The sequence below is a fragment of the Megalops cyprinoides genome, chromosome 20, assembly GCF_013368585.1.
Source record: "Megalops cyprinoides isolate fMegCyp1 chromosome 20, fMegCyp1.pri, whole genome shotgun sequence".
Taxonomy (NCBI): domain Eukaryota; kingdom Metazoa; phylum Chordata; class Actinopteri; order Elopiformes; family Megalopidae; genus Megalops; species Megalops cyprinoides.
The window spans coordinates 15,776,886-15,800,380 of NC_050602.1; the positions used below are offsets into that span (position 1 = coordinate 15,776,886).

At 40.8% G+C, this 23,495-nt stretch overlaps 3 protein-coding genes across 3 annotated transcripts; 2 read left to right on the top strand and 1 right to left on the bottom strand.

The window, feature by feature from the left end:
* Window positions 1–3,955: 3,955 nt before the first annotated feature.
* LOC118796118 (calcium-activated potassium channel subunit beta-3) lies at window positions 3,956–5,956 on the bottom strand. Its single transcript, XM_036554949.1, has 4 exons — window positions 5,871–5,956; window positions 5,137–5,319; window positions 4,636–4,810; window positions 3,956–4,255 (listed from the first exon to the last, which is right to left on the bottom strand). Exons 1-4 carry the CDS (start codon window positions 5,954–5,956, stop codon window positions 3,956–3,958), a joined length of 744 nt encoding a protein of 247 aa, XP_036410842.1.
* A 2,281-nt stretch (window positions 5,957–8,237) lies between these two features.
* Window positions 8,238–10,653, top strand: polr2h (RNA polymerase II, I and III subunit H). Its single transcript, XM_036554694.1, has 6 exons — window positions 8,238–8,388; window positions 9,020–9,172; window positions 9,426–9,509; window positions 9,920–10,013; window positions 10,133–10,216; window positions 10,307–10,653. The coding sequence occupies exons 2-6, from the start codon at window positions 9,100–9,102 to the stop codon at window positions 10,422–10,424; spliced, it is 453 nt and encodes a 150-aa protein (XP_036410587.1). The 5' UTR covers window positions 8,238–8,388; window positions 9,020–9,099; the 3' UTR covers window positions 10,425–10,653.
* Window positions 10,654–13,244: 2,591 nt separating this feature from the next.
* Window positions 13,245–20,186, top strand: LOC118796009 (major facilitator superfamily domain-containing protein 8-like). Its single transcript, XM_036554843.1, has 12 exons — window positions 13,245–13,429; window positions 14,639–14,824; window positions 15,360–15,422; window positions 15,593–15,712; window positions 15,849–15,928; window positions 16,369–16,666; window positions 16,914–16,987; window positions 17,689–17,902; window positions 18,598–18,720; window positions 19,287–19,417; window positions 19,555–19,675; window positions 20,006–20,186. Exons 1-11 carry the CDS (start codon window positions 13,354–13,356, stop codon window positions 19,633–19,635), a joined length of 1,446 nt encoding a protein of 481 aa, XP_036410736.1. The 5' UTR covers window positions 13,245–13,353; the 3' UTR covers window positions 19,636–19,675; window positions 20,006–20,186.
* Window positions 20,187–23,495: the final 3,309 nt, after the last annotated feature.

Sequence of the window (23,495 nt, forward strand, 5' to 3'; positions counted from 1 at the left end):
GTGATACAAAGATCAGGATCACAGTCTTCTGCCATTTTGAAATGAAGTGCTTCTCTGTGATTGGTTCAGGCAGCAATATCTTCTCTGACTCCACCTGTGGTTGCAAGTATCTTGAGCAACCATAATTCAAAAGTGCAGGTCTGTGCACAAACCCTTACAAAAATATATACGTATATGTACATCTACTGAGAAACCTTTCGCTAAACTGCATTATAAATGCATTGGAAAAATCCGAAGGCCCTGATTTTTCGAACTGTGAATTTTTTTCAATATTATCTAGTTAAGTAGAATATTAAGAGTGGAAAAGTATGTAACTACGCTATTCCAGACTTCTTATGCATTCATTTGATATACTTGAGGTTTTACATTTTTAAATACAGATGTGGTTCTTATATGCAGTAAACCATTTAACAGCTATACAATTGTAACTGAAGTGTATTGGTGGTTTTGCACTTTGTAATTTTCTGTTCTCTCTCTCTCTCTCTTAAAATGCCTTCTCTCTAAAAGGACCCTATAGTCAGTTCTTTGCATGTAGATTTAAACCTCATGAGTCATTTAATCCCCACTATCTGAAATGGGTCAAGTACATTTATGACTTGTAGTGGTTAGTAGCCTTATACTTGCTTTTTCTTAAGCCAGTAATCGCATGGTTCTGTTTGTGAACTATTCCTCTGTATGTGTTTGTCTGTACAGGTTACAGACAGTCCTGGGCCGGACCCGCTGAAACAGCCCACTCAAAATGCCTATGTAAAACTGTGTAAGACCTATTTAAAAAAAAAAAAAAAAAAAAAAAAGAAGAAAAAACAAAAAAAGCTTTTTTCACTTGCTGAAAGGCAAAGGGGAATACCGTGAGACATGCTATGCTTGTAGCATCCTTATATATAAAAAACACACTTTCATACTTCAGTTTCAATGGTTTTACTTGAATTTCATTGTAAGCCACCTTTTTTGTACATGTCAAGGACAAGTATTGTCACTTTGTGGTGAAGCATTGAAGGTTAGATAACAGAGGTAATTTTCATACCGATCGTGAATGTTCAAGCAAAGTCCCTCGAAGCAGTTAGGGATTCTGACAAATTTGTACTGTTTTGCTTTAGACTTAGGCCAGACTTTGAAGTAAGAGGAAATCAGTAACCATGAAAATAGTGTAAATTTCCAAGTCAGGTGAAGAGAAAGATTTGAGAGAAATTAGTATATAAATGGTTAGGGCTGTACTAAGGAAAATGAGTGGGATTTTTTTTTAATCATGTTAGTTCTCTCACTCTCTCTCTTTCTCAAAAAAAAATGAAGTCCTATCAGCATTTTTCATCATTGTATTTTTTAAAATCATTTTACTACTAATGTATAACGAGACAAACAAATATGGCATAAATCCCTCTTGCATGCAAGCTACATAGCAAAATCCCTATTATTTAGTCTGCTATATCATTCTGCTCAATAGCTGTAAAGGATGTTTGGCCTAAGACTGCACTCTGTAGTAAACATTTATTAGACTCTAACTGCTACCCAGTAACAAACTGCATTTTCATTTATCTATTGTCTGTTATTCATTGCACCATTTAATGAGACGATTGCTTTGTACCCAGTCTCAAATATTTTGAGTGTTATATAAATGTACAAATAAATTTATTTCAAGTGACACATTTCTTGCATGTCCTCTTATGTGTATAGTGTACATCTAAATTGAGAAATGTATTGGCAGTTACATACTCAGCATTGGCAATAGCAATTAAGTCCCAGTCACCCTAAGAATAATAACCATAACTTGGGTCAAGCTCAGAAAAGGTACAAGTTTACTCTACAAAAATAAAAAAAAATGGCCTATCTATTGCCTTCAGAACTTTTTCATGTAACATATATATACACTAAACAGACAAATGTATTTGGCCACACCTGTTTTTCAGGGTTGGGGCTAGGCCCCTTATCTCCAGTGAAGGGCAATCTTAATGCTTCAGCATATCAAGACATTTTGGACAATGTTATGCTTCCAACTTTGTGGCAACAGTTTGGGGAAGGCCCTTTTCTATCCCAACATGACTGTGCCCCAGTGCACAAAGCAAGGACTATAAAGACATGGTTTGATGAGTTCGGTGTGGAAGAACTTGACTGGCCCGCACAGAGCCCTAACCTCGACCCCCATCGAGCACCTTTGGGATGAACTGGAACAGAGATTGCGAGCCAGGCCTTGTCGTCCAACATCAGTGCCTGACCTCATACGTGCTCTACAGAATGAATGGGCACAAATTCCCACAGAAACACTCCAAAATCTTGTGGAAAGCCTTCCAAGAAGAGTGGAAGCTGTTACAGCTGCAAAAGGGGGACCAACTCCATATTAAAGTATATGTATTTGAATACAGTGTCATTACAATGTAATGGTGAGGCATCCGAGTACTTTTGTCCATAGTGTGTGTGTGTGTGTGTGTGTGTGTATATATATATATATATATATATATATTATATATTATACTAATGAGTCAAAACATTATGACCGCCTGCCTTAATATGCTGTTGGTCCTCCGTGTGCTGCCAAAACAGCACTGACCCGCCAAGGCATGGACTCTACAAGACCCCTGAAGGTGTCCTGTGGTATATGGCACCAAAACATTAGCAGCAGATCCTTCAAGTCCTGTAAGTTGCGAGGTGGAGCCGCTGTGGATCGGACTTGTCAGTTCAGCACATCCCACAGATGCTCAATCAGATTGAGATCTGGAGAATTTGGAGGCCAGGGCAACAACTTGAACACTTCATGATGTTCCTCAAACCATTCTTGAACAATGTGTGCAGTGTGGCAGGGTGCGTTATCCTGCTGAAAGAGGCCACTCTTTATATATTATGGAATACCATTGCCTTGAAGAGGTGTACCTGGTGTGCAATGATGTTTAGGTAGGTGGCACATATCAAATTGACATCCACATGAATGGCCAGACCCAGGGTTTCCCAGCAGAACATTGCCCAGAGCATCACACTCCCTCCAGCAGCTTGTCGTTTTCCCACAGTGCATCCTGGTGCCATCAGTTCCCCAGGTAAATGGCGCACACCTACACGGCCATCCAAAAAGATCTAAAAGACATAGAGACTCATCGGACCAGGCAACCTTCTTCGACTGCTCCAAGGTCCAGTTCTGACGCTCACGTGCCCTTTGTAGGCACTTTCGACGGTGGATCATGGGCACTCTGACCGGTCTGCAGTTACGCAGCCCCATACACAGCAGGGTGCGATGCGTGTGTGTTGTGACACATTCCTCCCATAACCATCATTAAAATTGTGCCACTTCTGTCGGTTCGGACCAGACAGGATAGCCTTCATTGCCCTTGCGCATCAATGAGCCTTGGGCGCCCAACACCCTGTCACCGGTTTGTGGTTTGTCCCTCCTCAGACCACTGTCGGTAGGTACTCACTACTGCTGACTGGGAGCACCCCACAAACCTTGCCGCTTCAGATATGCTCTGACCTAGTCATTTGGCGATAACAATTTGGCCCTTGTCAAAGTCGCTCAGGTCTTTACTCCTGCCCATTTCTCCTGCATCCAACACATTGACTACGAGAACTCATTTTTCGCTTACCATCTAATCTACCCAGACCTTGACATGTGCCCTTGTTTGGAGATGATCAACATTATTTGGTTCACCTGTGAGTGGTCATAATGTTTTGGCTCATCAGTGTGTGTGTGTGTGTGTAAAACATTAAGTGTAAGTAAAGTGTAGCCAATCAGTACTGTTTTTAAATACTGATGCAGAGATTGCAACAGATGGAGTACTCAAAAATTAAATGGATTGACAGTTACGTTGATGGATGAAATGATTTGTAGTTCAAGCTGTGGTTCTTATTGTGACCGGGCCTTAAAGAAATGCAAAACTACAAATGTGTATAAAAACAACAAGCATATCTCATATCTCCCAAGTGACGTTTTACAGTATGCAGGGCGGGACACTTTCTCGGCAGCTGGAAACCAGGGTTAGTCCGCACTCTCTGACCCCTGAGTGCTGAGCTGTGCGCACATTTGGGACAGCCGCTGAGTAAGCTTCACCAGGCTGATGGTCATTACACCCCCGGCCAACATCAGACTAGGCCAGGACATATACCACAGCACAAGCCACCCATTGTACTTCCTTTTCAAGATGGCTTCTCCAGGGTATTCTTCGGGGCTGGAGTAACATGTGTACAAACTGCAGTTCTCCAGCAAGTACCTCTGAATTCGGTCAACCTCTGCGACAAGGTCACTCTTGTTTTGTCTGTGTTTGGGGATGTAAAAGCACTGGAACGGAAAGGGAGAGTGAAATCTTTTACAAAGGTTTATTTTCAGAATACCGTGTGCTGTTAAGGCCTAGATTCAACTACCTTTTTCTACTATTTGTTGTTATTCTTAGAGACAACCAAACACATGACAGAAAAGTTAAGCTTCTTTAAAAGTTAAAGACCATGAGAATTTTCATAATAGCTTTTTTCCATGTTGGGTGTTTTTTTCTTCCATTCATTTATGCAACAACCAAGCTCATGACTTAAAGAAACAGAAGTAATTCTATCTTAAAACTGTTAAGATAAAGTTAGATCAAATCCAGGCCCAAATTCACATCCTTCAAGTTATTTGCTCATAGAATATATGGAATGAGAGGCTTTGACTGCCTTAATGCCTACCTTGGGGTTTTGGTGGATGATGTCCTCATTGTAGTAAAGCTCAGCCATCTGCCCGGAATTGGACAGATTCACAGAGACTCGCAGACAGGGGTAGTTGGACTGCCCAGCAGTGTCTGCCCATTCTAACAGAATTTCTGTCTCGTTTGTTGTGCAGTTCGACTCCTCAGTCCACTTGCTGAACCATAGCACAAAGAAAGTCAGTTTCTGACACGTCAGATTCTTGTCTCAGTTTCAGTAATAGCCACACACTCACTCCCTGCTGTGGTCGAGAGACACCACTTGTGTATAGGTGTATAGGTTTGCTGCCTCCTTGACTGCCAAAGATATGCAAAGGAGGGCAAGTGGTTGCATTAACAATTACTTTAGATTTCCCAAATGACTTTTTAAAAAATGACTGCATTTCTAAGTGTATGCTTTCCGCTTTCTTCCCGAGTGATTTTATTGACCTCCATCCCTCAGTGGATTGTAGCCAAGTTTGTACTTACCACGCAACCCTCTTACCTTTGCAGATAGGGATGGACCAGAATGATTCCAAACAGGAAGTACATGAGCACAGCGAATCCAACCATGGAGAGCCCCAGGAGGGTGGCCCTGTCCTCACCCACGCTGGACACGGTGGCCTGGGCCTTCGCTCTCTCGCCTTTGTTCCTAGCCTCCTTCGCAGAGAATGAAGACATGAGCTCCCTGGATGACACACAGGGGAGAATAACATGGTTATGGGGGGGGTGTCATTCCTTGGAGACGTTTAGAGCGCGGCCAATCTCGCCTGGGGCAGCAGCGTGTTGGTCAGGATTGAGACCGTGACTTGGAATAAGAAATCTGCATGTTGGAATCCTACGTGAGGTCCAGATCTTGTTCCCTTGTGCCAGGTCCTCCCCCTGACTCCAGTAAAGATCCAGCTGTGTAAATAGATATGTCATGTGTGCTATTTAAGTCACCGTGGATAAGGGCGACTGCTAAACAAACAAGGAGATGCAGTATGTTTATGCATTACGCACTGGTAGGTTGTTTGTTGATAGCCCGCTGCATATTCCTGCATCTCCTTGATGCTGAGCCAGACCTGCTGTTATCATTAGTGTTTAGAGCCTTGGAAGACCTCGGACATTAGATGACTAGCTAGAGGGTCCTCATCTAGGTAGGATGTGACACCAGAGAATGCCTCCGTCACTGGTGAAGGGGCTGAGAGAGAGAGAAAGCGATTGAATGGAGAGAGAGGGAGCCCGCCCCGCCCTTACCTGCCCTGTCTTCGACGAGCGCTCTGGAGGTTGATATAAATGGGAATGCTGTACGATCCTCTGCGAGAGGGAGGGTTCAGTAACATCCCTGCGTCTGAGAAGGCAGAATCGGGAGGGTCCCTGCGCCCCCTTCCCCCTCAAACTCAGACCCTGCTCCCAAACCCCCCCTTTGGTGAAGCCTAGTCCTTGCTCCCTCTCTCCTTGGCAATTTCCCAGCAGCTTGTCCTAAGGCAGTGTGCTGAGGTGTGGCTTGCTAGCAACTCCCAGGGAGCTTCATGTGCTTGCTGAGGCTCAAAGGTGAGCCAAATCACCCCTCCCTTCTCACCTGGGTACTGATGCGGCCTGGAACATGGGGTTCCTATAGCGACCGCCACAGGTAAGTTAATGATCTCCCACAGGATCTTCCCTCATAAGCCTCTCCTTACAAGCGATGCATGGGTGAAAGGTATTTCCTGACTCACAGCCATTCCATACACTCAACAGAGCAACAAACAATCGCATGCAAGCAGGCTCATCGCTCAGTCCCACACTGTATATAAATCATTGTAGGGATTAAAATTCAGAATTAAAAAGTTCCCTCACAGTAGCAGTAATACTAGGAGGAACTGACGGATACTTTACCCCAGTGGATGTGCCACTTGTCTCTTCATTGTGCTGATAGCCTTAGAACTCTCTCCTTTCTGGTAAATACAACAGTCTTTCACGTTTGAGTGTTCCAGTGGTGACAAACTTTGAAATGAACAGTTGAGTTCACAACAACTCTTTAATTATTCATAGTGTTTCAGCCACAACCACAGCTTCATTATTTATGAAATTTTGGTTGTTGTATATTGTGTTGGAAAGATAGGAAAATAATAGAGGAGCATGTTGCCTCTTCAGAGGTCATACATAATTTATGGAAAAAGTCATTCTTTATTGGTAGACAAGGCTGATCGTTTTCAAATTGTCAGTCCACAACTTTTAGATAAAATTTTATTTAACATAACACCATTTTCAATGAGAGGCACTTAAAATCAGACGTTTTCCAGAGGTAATCAAAATTAATAAGTAAAAAGTGTACCATAAGTGCGAGATTAGGTAGCACAGTACACATTTTTTACATTATTGTTTACATTACATTCACATTTTGTCATTTTCATTTTGTGCTAGTCCAGAGTGACTAAAAATTAAAAGTATTCTTACAAACTAAAAGGAATATCAAAATGAAAAAATAACGTTCAAATAAAGGTGGAAAAGAGTCAATCTCGCATGGATTTTGTACTTTGTAGGACTTAAGATTTAAAGTGAGGGGTTTAGCATATTTAGATGGAGGTCCAAAATACCATTTTACAAATGAAAGAAGAGTCCAGTATTGCAGGTTGCAAAACAAAATCCCATGTAGCAGCTGGGAGTTGAATCTTAGATTGAGGAAAGATCTTGGAAGATGCTGCCCCCACGAGAGTCTTTTGGGCAGCAAGCAGCAAACTTATAACCGTTTGCTAGTGATGACCACTACTGTTTTCCTCACTGCTTCAGAACATGCGAGAAACTATAAGAAAATACAAAATTGTCATCAGAGAAAGACTACAGCTGAAGCTATATCTAAAACGGTAGTAACTTGCCAGCTCAGAGAATCAGTTTACCTTAATTAATGTAAGAAAATATGACAGATGATTTGATGCAAGAATATGAGTTTACACACCAAATGACATAAATGTCTTAATAGCTACTCTTTAAAATAAAATATAAATGTTCATTGAGGAACGCACTTTTAAAATACATCCACATTACATGTGGTGGGACAGTACACTCTTCCACTCCAGACAATACAAGCTCAAGACTTTTCTGGAACAGACTTGGCATCAAACTACCGAGTTCCAAAGAAATTACATAACATTTAGTAAAACACATATTTTTCGCGCTTGAATACAACAAAGACTAAGAAAATGCCGCCACTCAGTGGACATAGTAGGCATTGCTTAATCAAAAATACTGGAGCAATGTGAACTGCTCTTCAAGTAGCTAGGCGGACATCCAACTGTACTCAAGGACCTCCGACTTAAATAAGGAAATGAAAGCAGCCAATAACCCTCTAGACAATCATTGTGTACGTTCATACAATGAATAAAATGCAATGAATGAAAACAATAGAATAAAAAATACTAGAGAATCATTTTGATCAAATGGTTGTTTGCTTATTTCGTATGGAGAGAACAACATATATTATTTTACTAATAAACAACAAAATGCATATTTAGAATAAATTCGTAATTAAAAAAAATGCGAGCGTTACACTGCTCAGGTGCGCCGCCTAGTGTTTTTGGTTGTATAATTAAACATATGTTTCCGGTGCTTATTCTCCCGGAAGTTAAAGTTGAGCAGCTTGGGTTGAAAGGTCGTAGGTTGAGCACGTTGTCGCCGGAATAGAGATGAATGAACTTTGGGACAAAAAAAATACCATATAATTTTGGATTTTACCCGAATTTGTGTTATACTGTGGACAGGCAAAATATTAAGCTCCGAAGCCTGAAGTGGAAAGGTAAATAAGAGAAAGTATCCTCTTTAGTCAAACAATAACTGTACCGGCTAGCTAACCCTACATTCGCGGGCACATTTTTTAAAAACATCAGTTTCTGAGACATCGACAAAAATGTATAAGCTGCAGTTTAGATAAAACTAGCAGTCGATGTTGAATCGCTCTTTGTACAGGATATTTTTTAATAATGCACTACCTAGCTCTCTTGTCAATGTGAAGGTATTCATTTAGTTAGTTATTGTCAGCTAGGTAGCTTGTTAGCTAACTGATTTGTCTTGTAAAACGAAAAGTATAGCTAGGTGCTGCATGTGCATGGATAACTGGGCATTCTTCGTAGCAAATAAGTGTATTAAATGAGTAGTTTTTCAAGACTTTGCCGATGTACTGTTGCTCGTTGCTAGTAGCTAGTTAGCTAATACTACGCGTAGATGAATGCACCGTTATAGGTAGCTGTCTAGCTAAAATAGTTTTACTAGGGCATGTTAGCTTGATAACATTGACCACCAACATTGGCAATATCCCAGCCTGTGCCACATTTGCTTGCCATTCCATATGAAAGGATATTCCTGTTTTATTGAGAAATTATTTGAAACTACAGGTATTTGTTTTCAAATAAAGCGTTATATTGGAACAGGGCTTATAAGCAAATTCAAGATCGGAGAGTACAGTTTATCTCACTTCTGTGGAATCTGGAGCAAGTGACACCAGGAGGATATGGCAGGGATCCTGTTTGAGGACATTTTTGACGTTAAAGACATCGACCCCGATGGAAAGAAGTTTGACAGAGGTGAGACCAGTGGATTATCATCTAGTTACTCGTCTTCATATCACATTTTACACTCTCAGAGCTTTTGTGAACATATGTATAAGTTTAAACCAAAATCAGCATGAATATAACTGCTTTGTTGTACTCTTTCAAGTGCGTTTTGATAGTGCCCAGCATACAGTTATGTGACTTAAGTCACCATAAAATACAAAAACAAGGTGGAAATATACCAGATAACAAACAGGTACTTCCTTGTGGTTTTGGTTTTTGACAGTGTCTCGTCTGCACTGCGAGAGTGAGTCTTTCAAGATGGACCTCATTCTTGACGTCAACATTCAGATCTATCCTGTAGACCTGGGTAAGAGAAAGTGCAGGATCTGGATAAGGGAAGAACGAGTCAGCCCCCTAAAATAAACCATAAGTGAGATATGTACATTTAAAGACATTACCATCTAGTGTGCCAGTGATGGTTGGTAGCTGCAACATGGATAAAGCTAGCAAGTCTCAAAATGAAATTGCTGTTTGTACTTTGAGTATTTTTTTAACAATTACATTTGCTAACCAGTTCACTATTATCAAATCATTTTGCTACTATACCAGGCTGGCAAACTAACTGATTTGTCATAGACATAGTATAACTAGGTGCTGCCTCTGATATGTGAGAAGAATAGTGCTGATGATGTAATGATAACAGAACACATGCAAAGGTTAGGGCCACCTGCAGTTGTATATGTTAAGTCATCCTGTTCTTTCCCCCTGGCTGTACAGGAGACAAATTCAGACTGGTGATTGCAAGCACCTTGTATGAAGATGGCACTCCAGACGATGGGGAGTACAATCCTCAGGATGACCGGCCATCCAGGTATGCTTTTAAGGTATGCTTTTACGGCTTGCAGTCCATAACCTGGCCTATAATACGCATGCTTGCAGGTGGCATTTGAGGAGCCATGTATTGAACCGATTTGTGACTGTTCCCGGCAGAGCGGACCAGTTTGATTATGTGATGTACGGCAAAGTGTACAAGATCGAGGGAGATGAGACGTCCACGGAGGCTGCTACACGTCTGTGAGTGTCAGGCCTTGCCCCCACCCTTCACGGTTCACCTGCATAATGCATTTCTGTTTGCTCACTTTATTTCTCTGCCTGTCTCCCCAGCTCTGCCTATGTGTCGTATGGAGGCTTGCTGATGCGACTACAGGGAGATGCCAACAATCTGCATGGTTTTGAGGTGGACTCGCGGGTCTACCTGCTCATGAAGAAACTAGCCTTCTAATCACTGTCCTCAGTACAGTTTCCTCACATCAGCCTCCTTTATACTCCTAAGACTGGGTTCAGACAATGTCTGAACTCAGTTTACCGTGCTTGAGGAATGGATGAGTGGAATGTTTGTCAGCTGCAATAAGTGTTCAAGAAAGACACAGATAGCTGTCAGATGTAACTGAAGAGCAGTGGGCTGTTTAATGTGCTAGATTATGTAAATAAAGATGTGCTGTTTTTTATATTTCAAGTATTGTGTATTATATGTGAACAACAATCGTAAAGAGCACCTAAGGCTCTTCTTTGGTGGGGGGGGGGGGGGGGGGGGGACTAAATTTAACTGACATTTCATATTTTAAATGTGTGTAAGGATTAATTTGTGTACTGGCCTTGTCAGTAATGTCTATGTATCGGACAATACTTGCAAAGAAATGTATTCATTTGGAAGCACAAAGGCACACATCAGGTCAGTAGCACTGAATAGGCTATTTTTAGATGCTTTAAAGATCCAACCAAACACTTTATGTGGGTTTTATTTAGTTTAATACTTTAAATATTTGAAATAGTCTTTAATTTCGTATCCATGTTGCCTAAAGGCCTGTTGTTACAGTCCCCATAATAATGGAGTTTTGCTTTCATGGTGTCTTTAAAACTGTAGAATCATTGTATATTTCTGGTGCAGAGCAGATGTAGCTGATCTGTCTACCAAGATTTCATTAAGTATATGGTGAATGAAGGTGGTAGACATTAACGGTTTTCCAGTACATTTATGGCAATGTCATGCTGCTCCATTTACATCACATTTCACTCTGTTATCCTTTGCCTTAAATGATTTTAGTGGTTTTCACTTTACTTTCTGTATATCTAATTTACTGTATTTCTACTGAAAAAGGGAAGCACCCATCGCTGCAGAGGAACAACAAATTGGGAAATTGGAGGTGAAAGGTACCAGAACAGAACTGTTGTGTATATTACCATGGCAGTGGCTGCTTGAGCACATGTGATGAGGGAAACTGGTGTCATAGTACGTGCCACTGGTGCTCTAATGGGAGTCAAAGGACTCCAGCCAAACATTAGACAGACCTCTGATTGGAGGAGATGCGGTGCAGGAAGGCACATACTCGCTTGTTGCTAGTCAACCCTGGTCCTTGGGGGTGCCAGGGTTTGCAGGCTGTTGTTCCCGAAAGACCAACAACTACCTGGATTCACCTTAGTACTTCAGCTCAACCAGTTTATGTTTGAACCTCATTCTAAGAGGTTATGGCTACATGCTCAAATCTGATTGTTGGCTCAGCCTTCCTATTTACAAACAGTACTGAACATGGCTGTTTTACACATGCACGTTTCACATTCTATCTCTCTCTCTTTGCTGCTTTGGTCCAAAAGTGATGAAATGAGCTCCCCATGGCAGTCAGGACAGCAGGGTCTCTGTTGTCAAGCCTGCCACAACAGCACTGTGCTATAAGCATGGTACAAATTATTTGTCTGTCTATGGATCTATAGCCTTACTTGCCCCAACCCTATTTACTGCACTTTTTAAATTGTAATAGCAATTGTAAAATAACAGGTCCTGGACTTCAACACAATCTTTAAATGTTCAGATGAAGACTGTTTCTTGAGGCACAAGATTAAAGTTAACCAGACTGAAAAAAAGTCATGATGACTTGCTGCTGCAAGATACTCACAGAAGTAATACAGAAGTAATTTTTGGAAGAAATCTCACTAAAGACTGAGATCTGAACTTTGGCAAGTCCTTGAGACCGTTTCTTATTGCTTTTTTTTCGTTGTGAATGCAATGGTAAAGATGCTCAGATTAATTGGTTTTGAAACAGATACCAAGAGTTGAGATTGTCTACTGTGGATAGTGGACACCGAGAGGACGTAATCGAGCGCCTTTAACAGGCTACACCTGAGTGAAAAGGAATCCGAACAGGCCTGCCCCGGCCATGGTAAATTATAGATAACGGTATGCATGCACTTAGTATCAGATACTGTAACACAAGTCTAGAGAATAACACACTTCAGTAGTGGAAAACACCCCTGTTCGACTTCACCAGTGGGATGTGCACGTCTCCAGACACGGCTCAACATATCAGATATTTGCAAATCCACCGATAAAATTATCTTTGTAGTTGATTAGTACAACCAAGGCTTTAGGGAAAATATCCACGAAGTCGATATTTTCCCGAACAGCTTGGATTTTCACAACCCAAACAATAACGCCTCTGATAAAACGCATTATTCTGGTGTTTCAACTTCTTGAAGGAAACCCGTCTTCTAAATTGTGGAAACGCTGAACAGACGATCCAGAAAGGATTTGACAGATTGACGTAAATTCCTATGTTGCAAAACGAATTGCTGTCATCAGCGTCACAATTTCCTTAAATGCGCCTACACTCCGAGTTGTTATACTTACAACTTACAACCAGCAAGTGTAAATAAATGTGAGATATAAGCTGCATGACAATTCGCAACACTCCGACAAACGCAGGATTTGTGTCGGGAAGTATATGCGCAACACACGAGTTGGATTGACTGTCTCAAACCATGCAGTGCTAGCCAGTCGTTTGTCAGTAGGCTATAGAGCACAGTTGTTGTAAATACCGCCATGCTCTAGCTGTTATGTGACAGCTTGTCTGTCAGGTTATGAAGACGTGACAGTTTAACATGTAGCAGATAGATGCCTCGTTGCTTCTTGGGAGAATAGCATAGCCAGCTGTTAAACCATCAGAAGCGTACAGTGAAGCATATCCGCGTGGAGACCGAATGGGGATAGTAATTGGACGCACGATGTGCCTTATTATATAAAGTGACCTTACAGGGAGGAACCGGGCTGTAAAATTGCAACTATCATGAAACTCATGCTGATACAATTTAGCTAATAATGAGAACCTGTTCAAACGTTGCTAACTAAGTACGCAGCGCATGCATTTATAAAACATAAAATGGATTATCGACGGAAAAGGAAACTGACATTTTTCACGATTGGATTAATCTTTCTTTTAAGTGGAGTCGAGTATGGTAAGCGTGTCTTAAACTGGTCGAGTAAAAGTATGTGTTTTATAGTAAGCCTACTAAATAAAACAATTATGGGATCGTTTTGGAATATATCACTTTGTGTGATGAAGTATCATTATTTATGTGTAGCTAATTAAATAAATTAACTGTGAAACCTCTGTCATATATATTTAACTCCAGTTCTTACGGTAATTTAGTGGTATACTCTAGTATGACTGGAGCTAGCACGATGAAATCTCACCTCAATAATACTGGTTTGAAAGCTTTGATCACGCTAAGGGTTATTTTGAGGTACGTGTGTGAATATGAATGTGTGAGACCTAGCTGTAGTTTTGCCAGCTACAGGGGCATTGCTCTGGGATGGCATGGCTAGATTAACATCAGGGGTACCAGGCATACAGAACAGTTCAGAGGGGTTCTTAAACAGTAATGAGTTTAACTGGTGTTCGTATCAGTTGGCATTTTTCTCAGATCGCACAATACAAGCATTGATCCAGACTGTAAACACGTAATTTGCTTAATTCCTGTGCCCCACCCCCTCTTCTCTCTTCTTCACCTGTATCATGTGAAGTAATATTACCTTTCACCTGTTCGCAATGCTCGCCTATGTTTAAGTTTGTGTCCCGTACCGGAAACAGACAGCAGCACAGCTGAATGTAGACGTATATTAATACAAACAATGCTGCTGTGTGTTGTTTCAAAACATTTTAAAGACTAAAGAAGAAGCGAAGATGTGCATAATTTATTATTAGAAGTTTATTCTGTTTAAGTAGTTTTGAAAATATTTACAGCGGACATTATCAATATTACTTTGGGATATAGGTCTACCTCCCTATGTCGCTTTTATAACAGGCTATTACTATGCACACAGCCATTGCACCAAAGTCACACTAATTGTTCATGACATGCACCATTAAACTTACATAACCCTGCATATATGGTTTCAAATACATGGACACGTTGCTGTCAAAGTGGTTTTCACCTTGGTTTATGATCAACATAATACTCCACGGTGACAAAGTAAAACATTCAAGCTGCAAGTCAAATGCCCAATGCAGGATGTGCTGTATATGGTTTCAAATCTGTTTAAACATCTTAAGTGTTATTTGACTATAAAATTTTGCAGGTTGGCTCAGTTATTCTTGCTGGGGTTCCTTGGCTTCCACAGTTCGATGCAGTTGCTGGACATGCATTTTTGTCCTTCTCCCTCAGCTGTGATCCTGCCCACGATTTGGGGGTACCTGCAGATTCTGAGTGCCCAGCCATTCTTCTTGGGTCTGGGCCTGTCTGCTTTCAGCCTGAGCGGACTGCTGTCAGGCCCGCTGTTTGGACACTGGTCCGATCGGACCCGCACCACGAAGGGCATCATCCTCTTCTCAAACCTCTTTGAGATCGCAGGTAAGCGGGGAGAAGATGCGGTCACCCGGAATGAAATGGATGGAAACTCATGAATTATTTGTGTTTATTTTGACAAAAATTGCTCTTTGATGATATGTATTTGATTGCAGTTCAATACAACGTAAGCAATCAACTTGACAGATCTGATCACATTGTAAATACCATTCAGATAATAAGTGTCACCATATGCTTAGCACACCCTTATATAGAGTAGCTTAAATGTTGTCCATTAAGTCTTCTCGAGATTTCTTCTCAGGAAATTCTGCATAAGTACCTTGCACAATGGTACAACAGGAACATCCAGTCTAGCATTCTCTCACTGTTACAGTACACCATGCTGCCATCCTGCTACTGTAGGCCCTATACGTAAACATGCCGGGACAAATGGCTGTTTTTTTTTAACAGACTCTGCCTGTCTCTCTGCTATTAGTGCACTCACCCCTGCTTTCTGCATACTGTCAAGGTAGGTAACACATAGTCCAGTGAACCCAGGGAAATGCAAACAATCACCTACATCTCTCCACCTCTCTCCCAGGAAACTTCATGTATTTCATGGGCTACTCCAAGTGGCTTCTGCTGTCTAGCCGGCTTGTTGCAGGTGAGAATATCTTATGTATCCCAAAGTCCTCATCCCACCCTGTTTGTGGTGCTTATATTTGGCATATGAATCATTGATTTTGTTTCACTTAACAGATGTCCTTTTGCAAAGTTATAGGTCCTGTTCCAAACCACTACACTATCTTGGTACTGTACTGTATAATGTTGTAGGTATCGGGGCGGGTGCTGGCTCTTCCATTTTTGGGTTCCTGACCCGGAACACAGCCCCAGAGGACCGCGCCACGGTCTTTGCAGCTGTGATGGCATGCCGGCAGGCTGGTCTACTGATTGGTCAGTGTCTCTCTGCTCCATATCCGGATACAAGAAGTGTTGGGATTGGATCTGTGTTCGATGTGTAGCTTAGGCCTTTCTTATGCTGTCCCTGTGTCTGTCTGTTCTCATGTCTTTGACTCTCTCTCAAATACAGGACCAGCTTTCAATCTCTTTCTAAGGTTATGTGATTTCCAGCTGGGGCCGTTTGTCGTAAACAAGTACACTTCTCCAGGGGTAAGCACATGGTCATTCATTGGATGATATCTGCAGGTTCTGTGTAACTTTACTTATTGCCTGAAAATGACGAAATTTTTGCTTCACCAGAAAATGAATTAAGCGACTATATCTATGTTAATATAACGGTTGCATTTGTGCTTATTGGTTATAAAGAGAGGCAGCTATAACAATAGAAGTCTCCCTGGTGCAATGTCCACTATAAGCTCTTATTATGTGCTAAACATTGTCTGGTGGACTTGACCATACTGTTCTGCTGGGTTTTAGGGCCTTTTACATCCACTGAAAGGGGCAAGTTGGTTAGGATGACTGTTGATTCAGGAGTATCTTCAGAAGTGGCTTTATTTTCCACCATAGGTGCCTTTAAATAAGCACTTTGCACAGAGCATCCATTTTACATTCGAATAACTTTGACTGCACATCTTTGCCTTCCCTCCCAGCTCTTCATGTGCGTGATGTGGATCCTGCTCCAGCTGGTGGTGCTCCTCATGTACTGGGACCTCCCCCCTCTGGATGCCGCGGCCCAGGGAGTAGACGAGGAGGAGGATGAGGTGGATGAGAACGTGGAGGAGGAGGAGAAGCCTTTGATGGGCCCCGAAGAGCCCCTGGAAGCCTACGGCACTGTCAACTCTGACCAGTCAGAGACCCTCATTACCCCCAATGGAGACTTGTCACAGCACTCATCCCCTTCAATCACGGGAGAGTCAGACCCCTTCAAGAACTTCAGCGCCAGCAAAGGTGAATGCTGCCGTGTATCTTCTGTGTTGACAGTGTGTTGACTCCTCTAGTCTTATCGCGACTGTGCTTTTAAAGTATTGTCTTCATACCATTTTATTATTATTTTTTAAATTTTTTTCACAACATGAGTTTAGAGGTCTTGGAAAGGAAATGAAAAAAGCAATGCTCTGTGAAAAACCTAGTCACAGGAACTGACTGGGCGCATTTCGGTTAGATCGAATAGTGTTCTCTCTGTTTCTCATGGTAGAGTTCCTCAGGGAGGAAGTGATAGTTTTGCTCACCGCCCAGTTCATCACCCTCTTCAACCAGACAGCGCTGGAGGTGAGGATTCCCCATGACTTGTAACACGCGCAACAGAGCGTCTCATTATCATGATGACTGAGACACACAGGGCTGCAAATATGTCTAAAACAATTATCACAAGGTAATAGAATTCACCGGCTTGGCAGAACCCAGAGATTCATTTTTTTATAGTTTTTTCCAAAGATAAAATGACAGTACTAAAAATAAAAACTTGAAAAGGCACTAAAAATGGAAGCAGGTGGTATTTTGGGAAAACAGAAGCTGTGTCCAAGCCTGCATAGCTGAGAGGGCTGGATTTATCCAGGTATCTGAGAGTTGAAATGACTGAAGTAGAAGTACATCCTGAGAGGAAGGATGCTGGTCTGTCAGAGGGCCATTTCCCATAATCCATCTCTTTTAATGCTGAATGCTATCTAGAAAGATACCAGTAGCCATTGTTAAGTCTTGGGTATGACTTAGCTGGAGTCATTCTGGGATCTGGACTGACACTCAGGTGGGCTTTTAAAGGTGGCTTATTTGTGATGATGGAAGGGATTTTATATTGTTGCATTTAGGAGTTTGGATTGAGGAATAGCATCTTTGGCTTTATTAGGGTTTCTTGCAGACATTTTAAAAGCATGAGAAAAGGTGTACTGTATAATTGGCTTCGCTTTGAAAAATACTTCAAAGGCTAAACATTGTGGTCACCTCTGTCTCTCTCTTGTGCTCTTTTTCTACAGACCATGGTGACCCCTATGACCCAGAAGTACTTTAACTTCCGGGAGCTGGAGAACAGTGTGATGTACTGTCTGTGCGGGGTGGAGGTGATCGTCGGGTTCTTCTTTGTGCGCTGGCTGAGCCGGCAGGTGGCTGACCGCGTGGTGCTGGCTGTTGGGCTGATCATCTGCAACATCTCCTGTGCCTGGTGCCTCATCTTCCTCGCTAACCCCCAGGGTGAGTCCTGGCCCTGGATGTGTCCCCAAGCAATCAGGAGTGCACATGTAAAATTACAGGCAGTGCAGTGACGAGACCAGACCGTTCAGCAATTGAGGCTTGTCATGTAGCCTACAGACTGGAGTCTGTCTCACACTGTGTCAAGCCTTGTCTAGAATACTGTCTGTATTCAAGGGTCTCAAGGGGTTTTCCCTTAATAATGTTAGTAAAGTATTCCACTTCTGAGTAATAAAAAAACACAAATAAACAAGAACCCACCCTGGCGTCTGTGTGAAATTCACCTTTTATTGAATTAACTGATTGTCACCCATGCCCTCTTGAACACAGAGCTCAACTTGAAATAGCACATGTAGTCCACTTTACGAATCCCCTTTAAATCTTTAAATACCTTAATCAAACTCCCCTGAGTCATCGGGGTAGAGTCATAGGAAGACATACACACATAACAGACCATCCATTGTCACGAAAGGACACACGGGCACTAACGAAGCAAAGTGGGACAAACTTAAATAGACTCATTGAGCAGTGCTCTGGATGTGCGGATGGACAAGCTGAAACAGGGTTATTGTGTGACCACAGAAGGACTCATTCACTATTTATCTTGCCCTTATTGTTCCCTCTCTCTCTCCGTCCCTCGTCACTCTCTTGCTGCTTGGCACCTTTACTCTCCGTTGCCCCTTCTCTCCCTCCCCCAGGTACGTTTGCCTGGCAGTTATCAGCGTTCGTCATCGGGGTGTTCCTGCAGCTCCTAGGGCTGCCCTTTGTAGCTGTGTCCCAGGTATCTCTGTTTTCCAAAGTGACTGCAGAGAAGACGCAAGGTATGAAACACTGCCTCCTGTGGCCTCACTACAGTACTGCAGCTTTTTAATAAGCTTGTGTTGAATTTTGCTATTTATGTCTGCTAATTAGCTCTTCATTGAGATATTACATTATTTAGGTTTACTTATTTGTGCAATTTTTCTGGTGAATATTACTAGTTGGCTTTCAAACTAAATCAAAAGAAACATTGGTTTTAATGAAAACACAGTATCTGACCGTGTAACAAGATTTATGAACAATAATGCAGTAATGTTATTGCCACATATTATCATGAGTGTTAGCAATGATCAATAACATCAATAACAATCTCTTTAAAAAATAGTTTCTGATTTACTGTAAGCATATTAGTTCACTGTATTCATTAGTAGGCTGAATACATCATTTATAATAATGTATTCAGCCTATTATTTATAATAATTTTTATTTATAATTATTTATAATAATGTATTAAATTATTTATAATATTTATAATATTATTATTTATAATATTATTTATAATAATGACATATTAATATATTACATGCTCTTTGTGTGTGCATGTGTGTATGTGTGTGCATGTGGACAGGGTTCAGCCAGGGGGTCCGCCGCTCAGTCGGGGGTCTGGCCACCATCCTGGGCCCCCTGTGGGCAGGCGGGTTGACAGGGAACCTCTATGTGATGCTGGGCATGATGTTGGCCCTACTGGCACTGCTCACTGTGAGTACTCACTGTGTGTGTGTGGTCAGTAATGCCATTGAAACAAGTCATAAAAAACACACTAATAACGATCAAAGATTTGCATAGCTATGTTTATTACCCACTTCACAGCAGTAACACTGATCTTTATCCCGCAGATTATGATGATGTTTTCCTACGACCGCCTTGTTGAGCCCTGTGTCGTGCACCATGCCGAAAGCCCAGAGGATTGTGGGTAGTGCTGATAAGTGGTCCTTCTGGATACGAGAGCAATCAAAGGTAGGATGTGGACACCTGGGACTCAAATTAGAGTGTGTTACTCTAGTTGTCCTTGAAGTTGAAAACCTATGATTGGCCACGATATGTCACAGCCAGGCCAAATGTGTGGCAGGTAGATGAGTCAGATGACAGAGCGCAGTGTGGGGAAAGCCGCATTTGTAAAACATTTCCACAACCTCCTGTTCATTGCTGCCGATTCAGCTCTGTGATTTATGAGGGTGAACCCTGTCCAGATGCAGATGCAGTGCACAAGTGGTGAAGTGAACATGGTTCATTCAAAGGACAACCTGAAATTTTGGAAATAATATTGCAATCTCCCTCTCCTTGCAGGTGCATGAGATCTTTTCCAGTTAACAATGGGGGACGAATGCATATTTTGGACAGTTTTTTGGACAAGAGGACTGGAGACAACAAAACACACAAACACTACAGGCCTCATGGTGTATAGTCTCCTGACCTACGCTGTCTAGCTGACTGACACTACCATTGACCTCGTACTACATGACGTAGACCCCCGTTTTGTTTCCTGTGGAAAATGTATTGTAATCTAAACAATATCAGAACGTGACATGTGGTTTTTCACTTACAGATCCGTGATGTAACCTCAGCGTCCCAAGGGCACAATGTCATGTTACAACTTGATTACTTTACCATTTCTACCATAAAGTCTAATATAATGCAAATATTAGCCAATATTGTAATTGTAAATAATATATTTGAACTTCTACCAACAAGACACAGATCAGGGACCAGACGCACGGAGTCACATGCAAGTTTTTAAACTTGCCCCAAGGATAGTACATTGGCTCAGTATGTCTTTCTGCCTTTCTTTAAATGGATATTAGAAATCAGTGGTCAGTTTCATTTTAAATTCTCATGCAAGACAGAATGCTACTATGGCTTGGTTCTTGATATTTGTTCTTGACATCGATGTTAGCATGTTTGAAACATGCCAAGGCTGAGATGATTATGTGTGTTAGTGTCTTAAACTGGCCACTAGAGACAGCCCATACAGACAAGCAAAAAGACAAGGCCCAGCAAAAGGAAAAGCCCAGAGCTGGTTTCTCACGTTGCATACTGTACCTCGAGGTGTACTAGCTTTCACCACAAGAGGGTGCCATTCATCAAGACAAACTTGGGTTGCTTAGCAGTAAACTGTCCCTTCCTCTCACTCAGTAATGTCCATTGAAGACCCTAGAGATCCACAATCCTTAATGTATCTGGCAACCAGCTGCTGACCAGTACTTGGAATAAAAGATAATTTAAGTGTCTATCCGAACACTGGCTCCAGTTAATTCCTACCTATATTTGAGCCAAGGCAGAAAAAAAAGATTGATCATGAAGTTGACTGTTATAGCATTAGAATTACATGATTGCAGTAATTATTTTTGTCAATGTGAGGTTACCACAGGTGAAGTACATTGTTTTGTCCTGTAATGGAAAACTGCTGGTCTGAGTTACAAAGGACTCAAAGGACTTGGGTTACATTGGCTTTTAGGAATGTTTCTTTTCTAGAATGTATCCAAAAGCACAACTGGAAAGTATCACAAACTGTTGTTTTTACAGTATGAATTTGACAGGTATTTATTTACTTCATTTGTTGTGTGACTGCATTAACAGTACAGAACTGGCTAATGTATTAATGTACTACTCATTAATTTGCATGTAATACATTAATACATTAGTACTCCATGTCCTGAAACCTTTAACCATGTTTTGGAAAATAAAATTAAATAAAAATTTGGGCACTATTTGATGTTTGGAATTCAGTGTAAAATGACTTCTTCTCCTAATATCTGTGCATCTGTTTTGTAGGATAGTCATTGGTTGGTTTACAAAAGGATAAGCACTTGAGAGAGCACCCGCCAAAGGTTTTGTCCTTACTTTTTGATGCATGACCTGAAAGTAATTGGTGTGAATGGTAGGTGGCAACATCTGGCATAAATATAATTCCTTTGTGAATATTTCCAGCGAATCTGTCCAAATTTAATTCCAGCTATATTCACAAGGGCAATTTTCAGTTGACCTTGATTCCTTTCCATCATTCAATATTTACTTTGTGTTAAATTAATTTATCTATTTATTTCTGAAATTATTGCTATCATTAATTATAATTTGGGGAAATGCTACAATGGACTAATTCCAATTCACTTTTACTTGAGTCATTAAATTTAATATATTGTACAATATGTATAATTTACCTTTTGGTATGACTGCCGTCTCTGAAATCATTATTATTAGCATTTTAGCATCGTTTGTCACATATTTGCACAAACGTCATGACTAGCTTTATTATAGAAAATATTATTGTTAGCATTAGTATTGAGAAGGTGAGGGCTATTAGGTGGTTAGTGATTCATTTATTTACACTAAAATTGGGATGTTATCCTAGCCTTGGCTGTTTTGTTGCTCTGTGATTGCTCTGTGGTTGCTCTGATGACTGTGGATATTGACTGTTGATCACAATGTCATCAGTTCATACCTCAGAGAGAGACATGTCTAATTCCAAATGTTGTTAAGTGTGGCATAAAGCCCTTCTGCTTTGCACGTAATTAAAACATGCCCACAGTGGTTTGTGGAAACTTATACTCTGTTCAGTGATATGGTTGCTTGTGCTTGGCCTCCAATTGCTTGGAGCAATTATTATTATGCAAGCCTAATAATTATATTGTTTTACTTGAAATAGGTTGAACAATACAATATGCTGTCATTTTCCAAGGGATTGTATGTAGCAAAACTGTTCTCAGTGCAGAGGTGAATTCAACAAATAAAACAGCAACAATAACTATAGCAACAAAGGTATTACAATGTTGATACAATTCTGCCTCTGTAGAATAATGAACATGCCATGTAAGTGATTATTTGTAGTAATAATATGAACATGGCAATGAACATTCATGAACATCTGAAATTGAACATGATAAACAGTGATAAAAATAAATTGCAACTGCTGTAGTATTATATGAGTCAGCATTATATGACCAGTTATAGTCATAAACTGGGAACAAAAACATGTAGTTTAGAGATCAATTAATATAAGCCATTATAATTAAAAATATTCAGTGAAATATTTATTGTGTTCCACTTCACAGACACAAGACAAAGAGTGTCTGGCATGTTTACTCATAAATGGCATTCAGTCTATCAAGTGTGGTCTCCTCTTCAAAACAAGATTTCATTAAGCTTAAAAGGATTGTCCCACTTTTTTACAGTACACAGCTGAAAGACATTCCTTGTGTTTTTTTTCTTTTCTTCAAAAAAGATGCATGCAGTGAAGGCAGAAGTTTACATAAAAATATATCTCACACAAACAAAGTAGAAATAACCATGGTCAGCTGCTCAACTCAACTCCACCCACACACTTGTATTAAATTCATAGCAAATTAACAGGCCATTCATTATCCAATGAATGGCTTCCTTCTCATACATTCCTCACACAGACAATTAGTCAGCTTGAAGCAAACATGAGGAAAGTGAATTTTTTTTTTTTTTTTTTAGAATGGGAATGCAAACTGAGAATCCTCAGATGTACAACAAACATTTAAATGAACATTCATTTAGTTTACTAATCAAGATTCCTACTTACTGACATTTTTTTAAACTTGGCAGAGTCACTACAATATAGATGGAGGCTAATCTAAAAATAAAATAGATGGAGACTCATTTAAATATACATATTATATAATATGAAGGATTCTCAGCTCCATTAATCCTTTCAGCTCCAACAGCAGATATATCAGAAGGTGAGCAGAAACAGCAGAAATTACATTGGCAGAGCATAACTTCCAATTTCATTTCAAACTGTGTAATTGTCATCGTG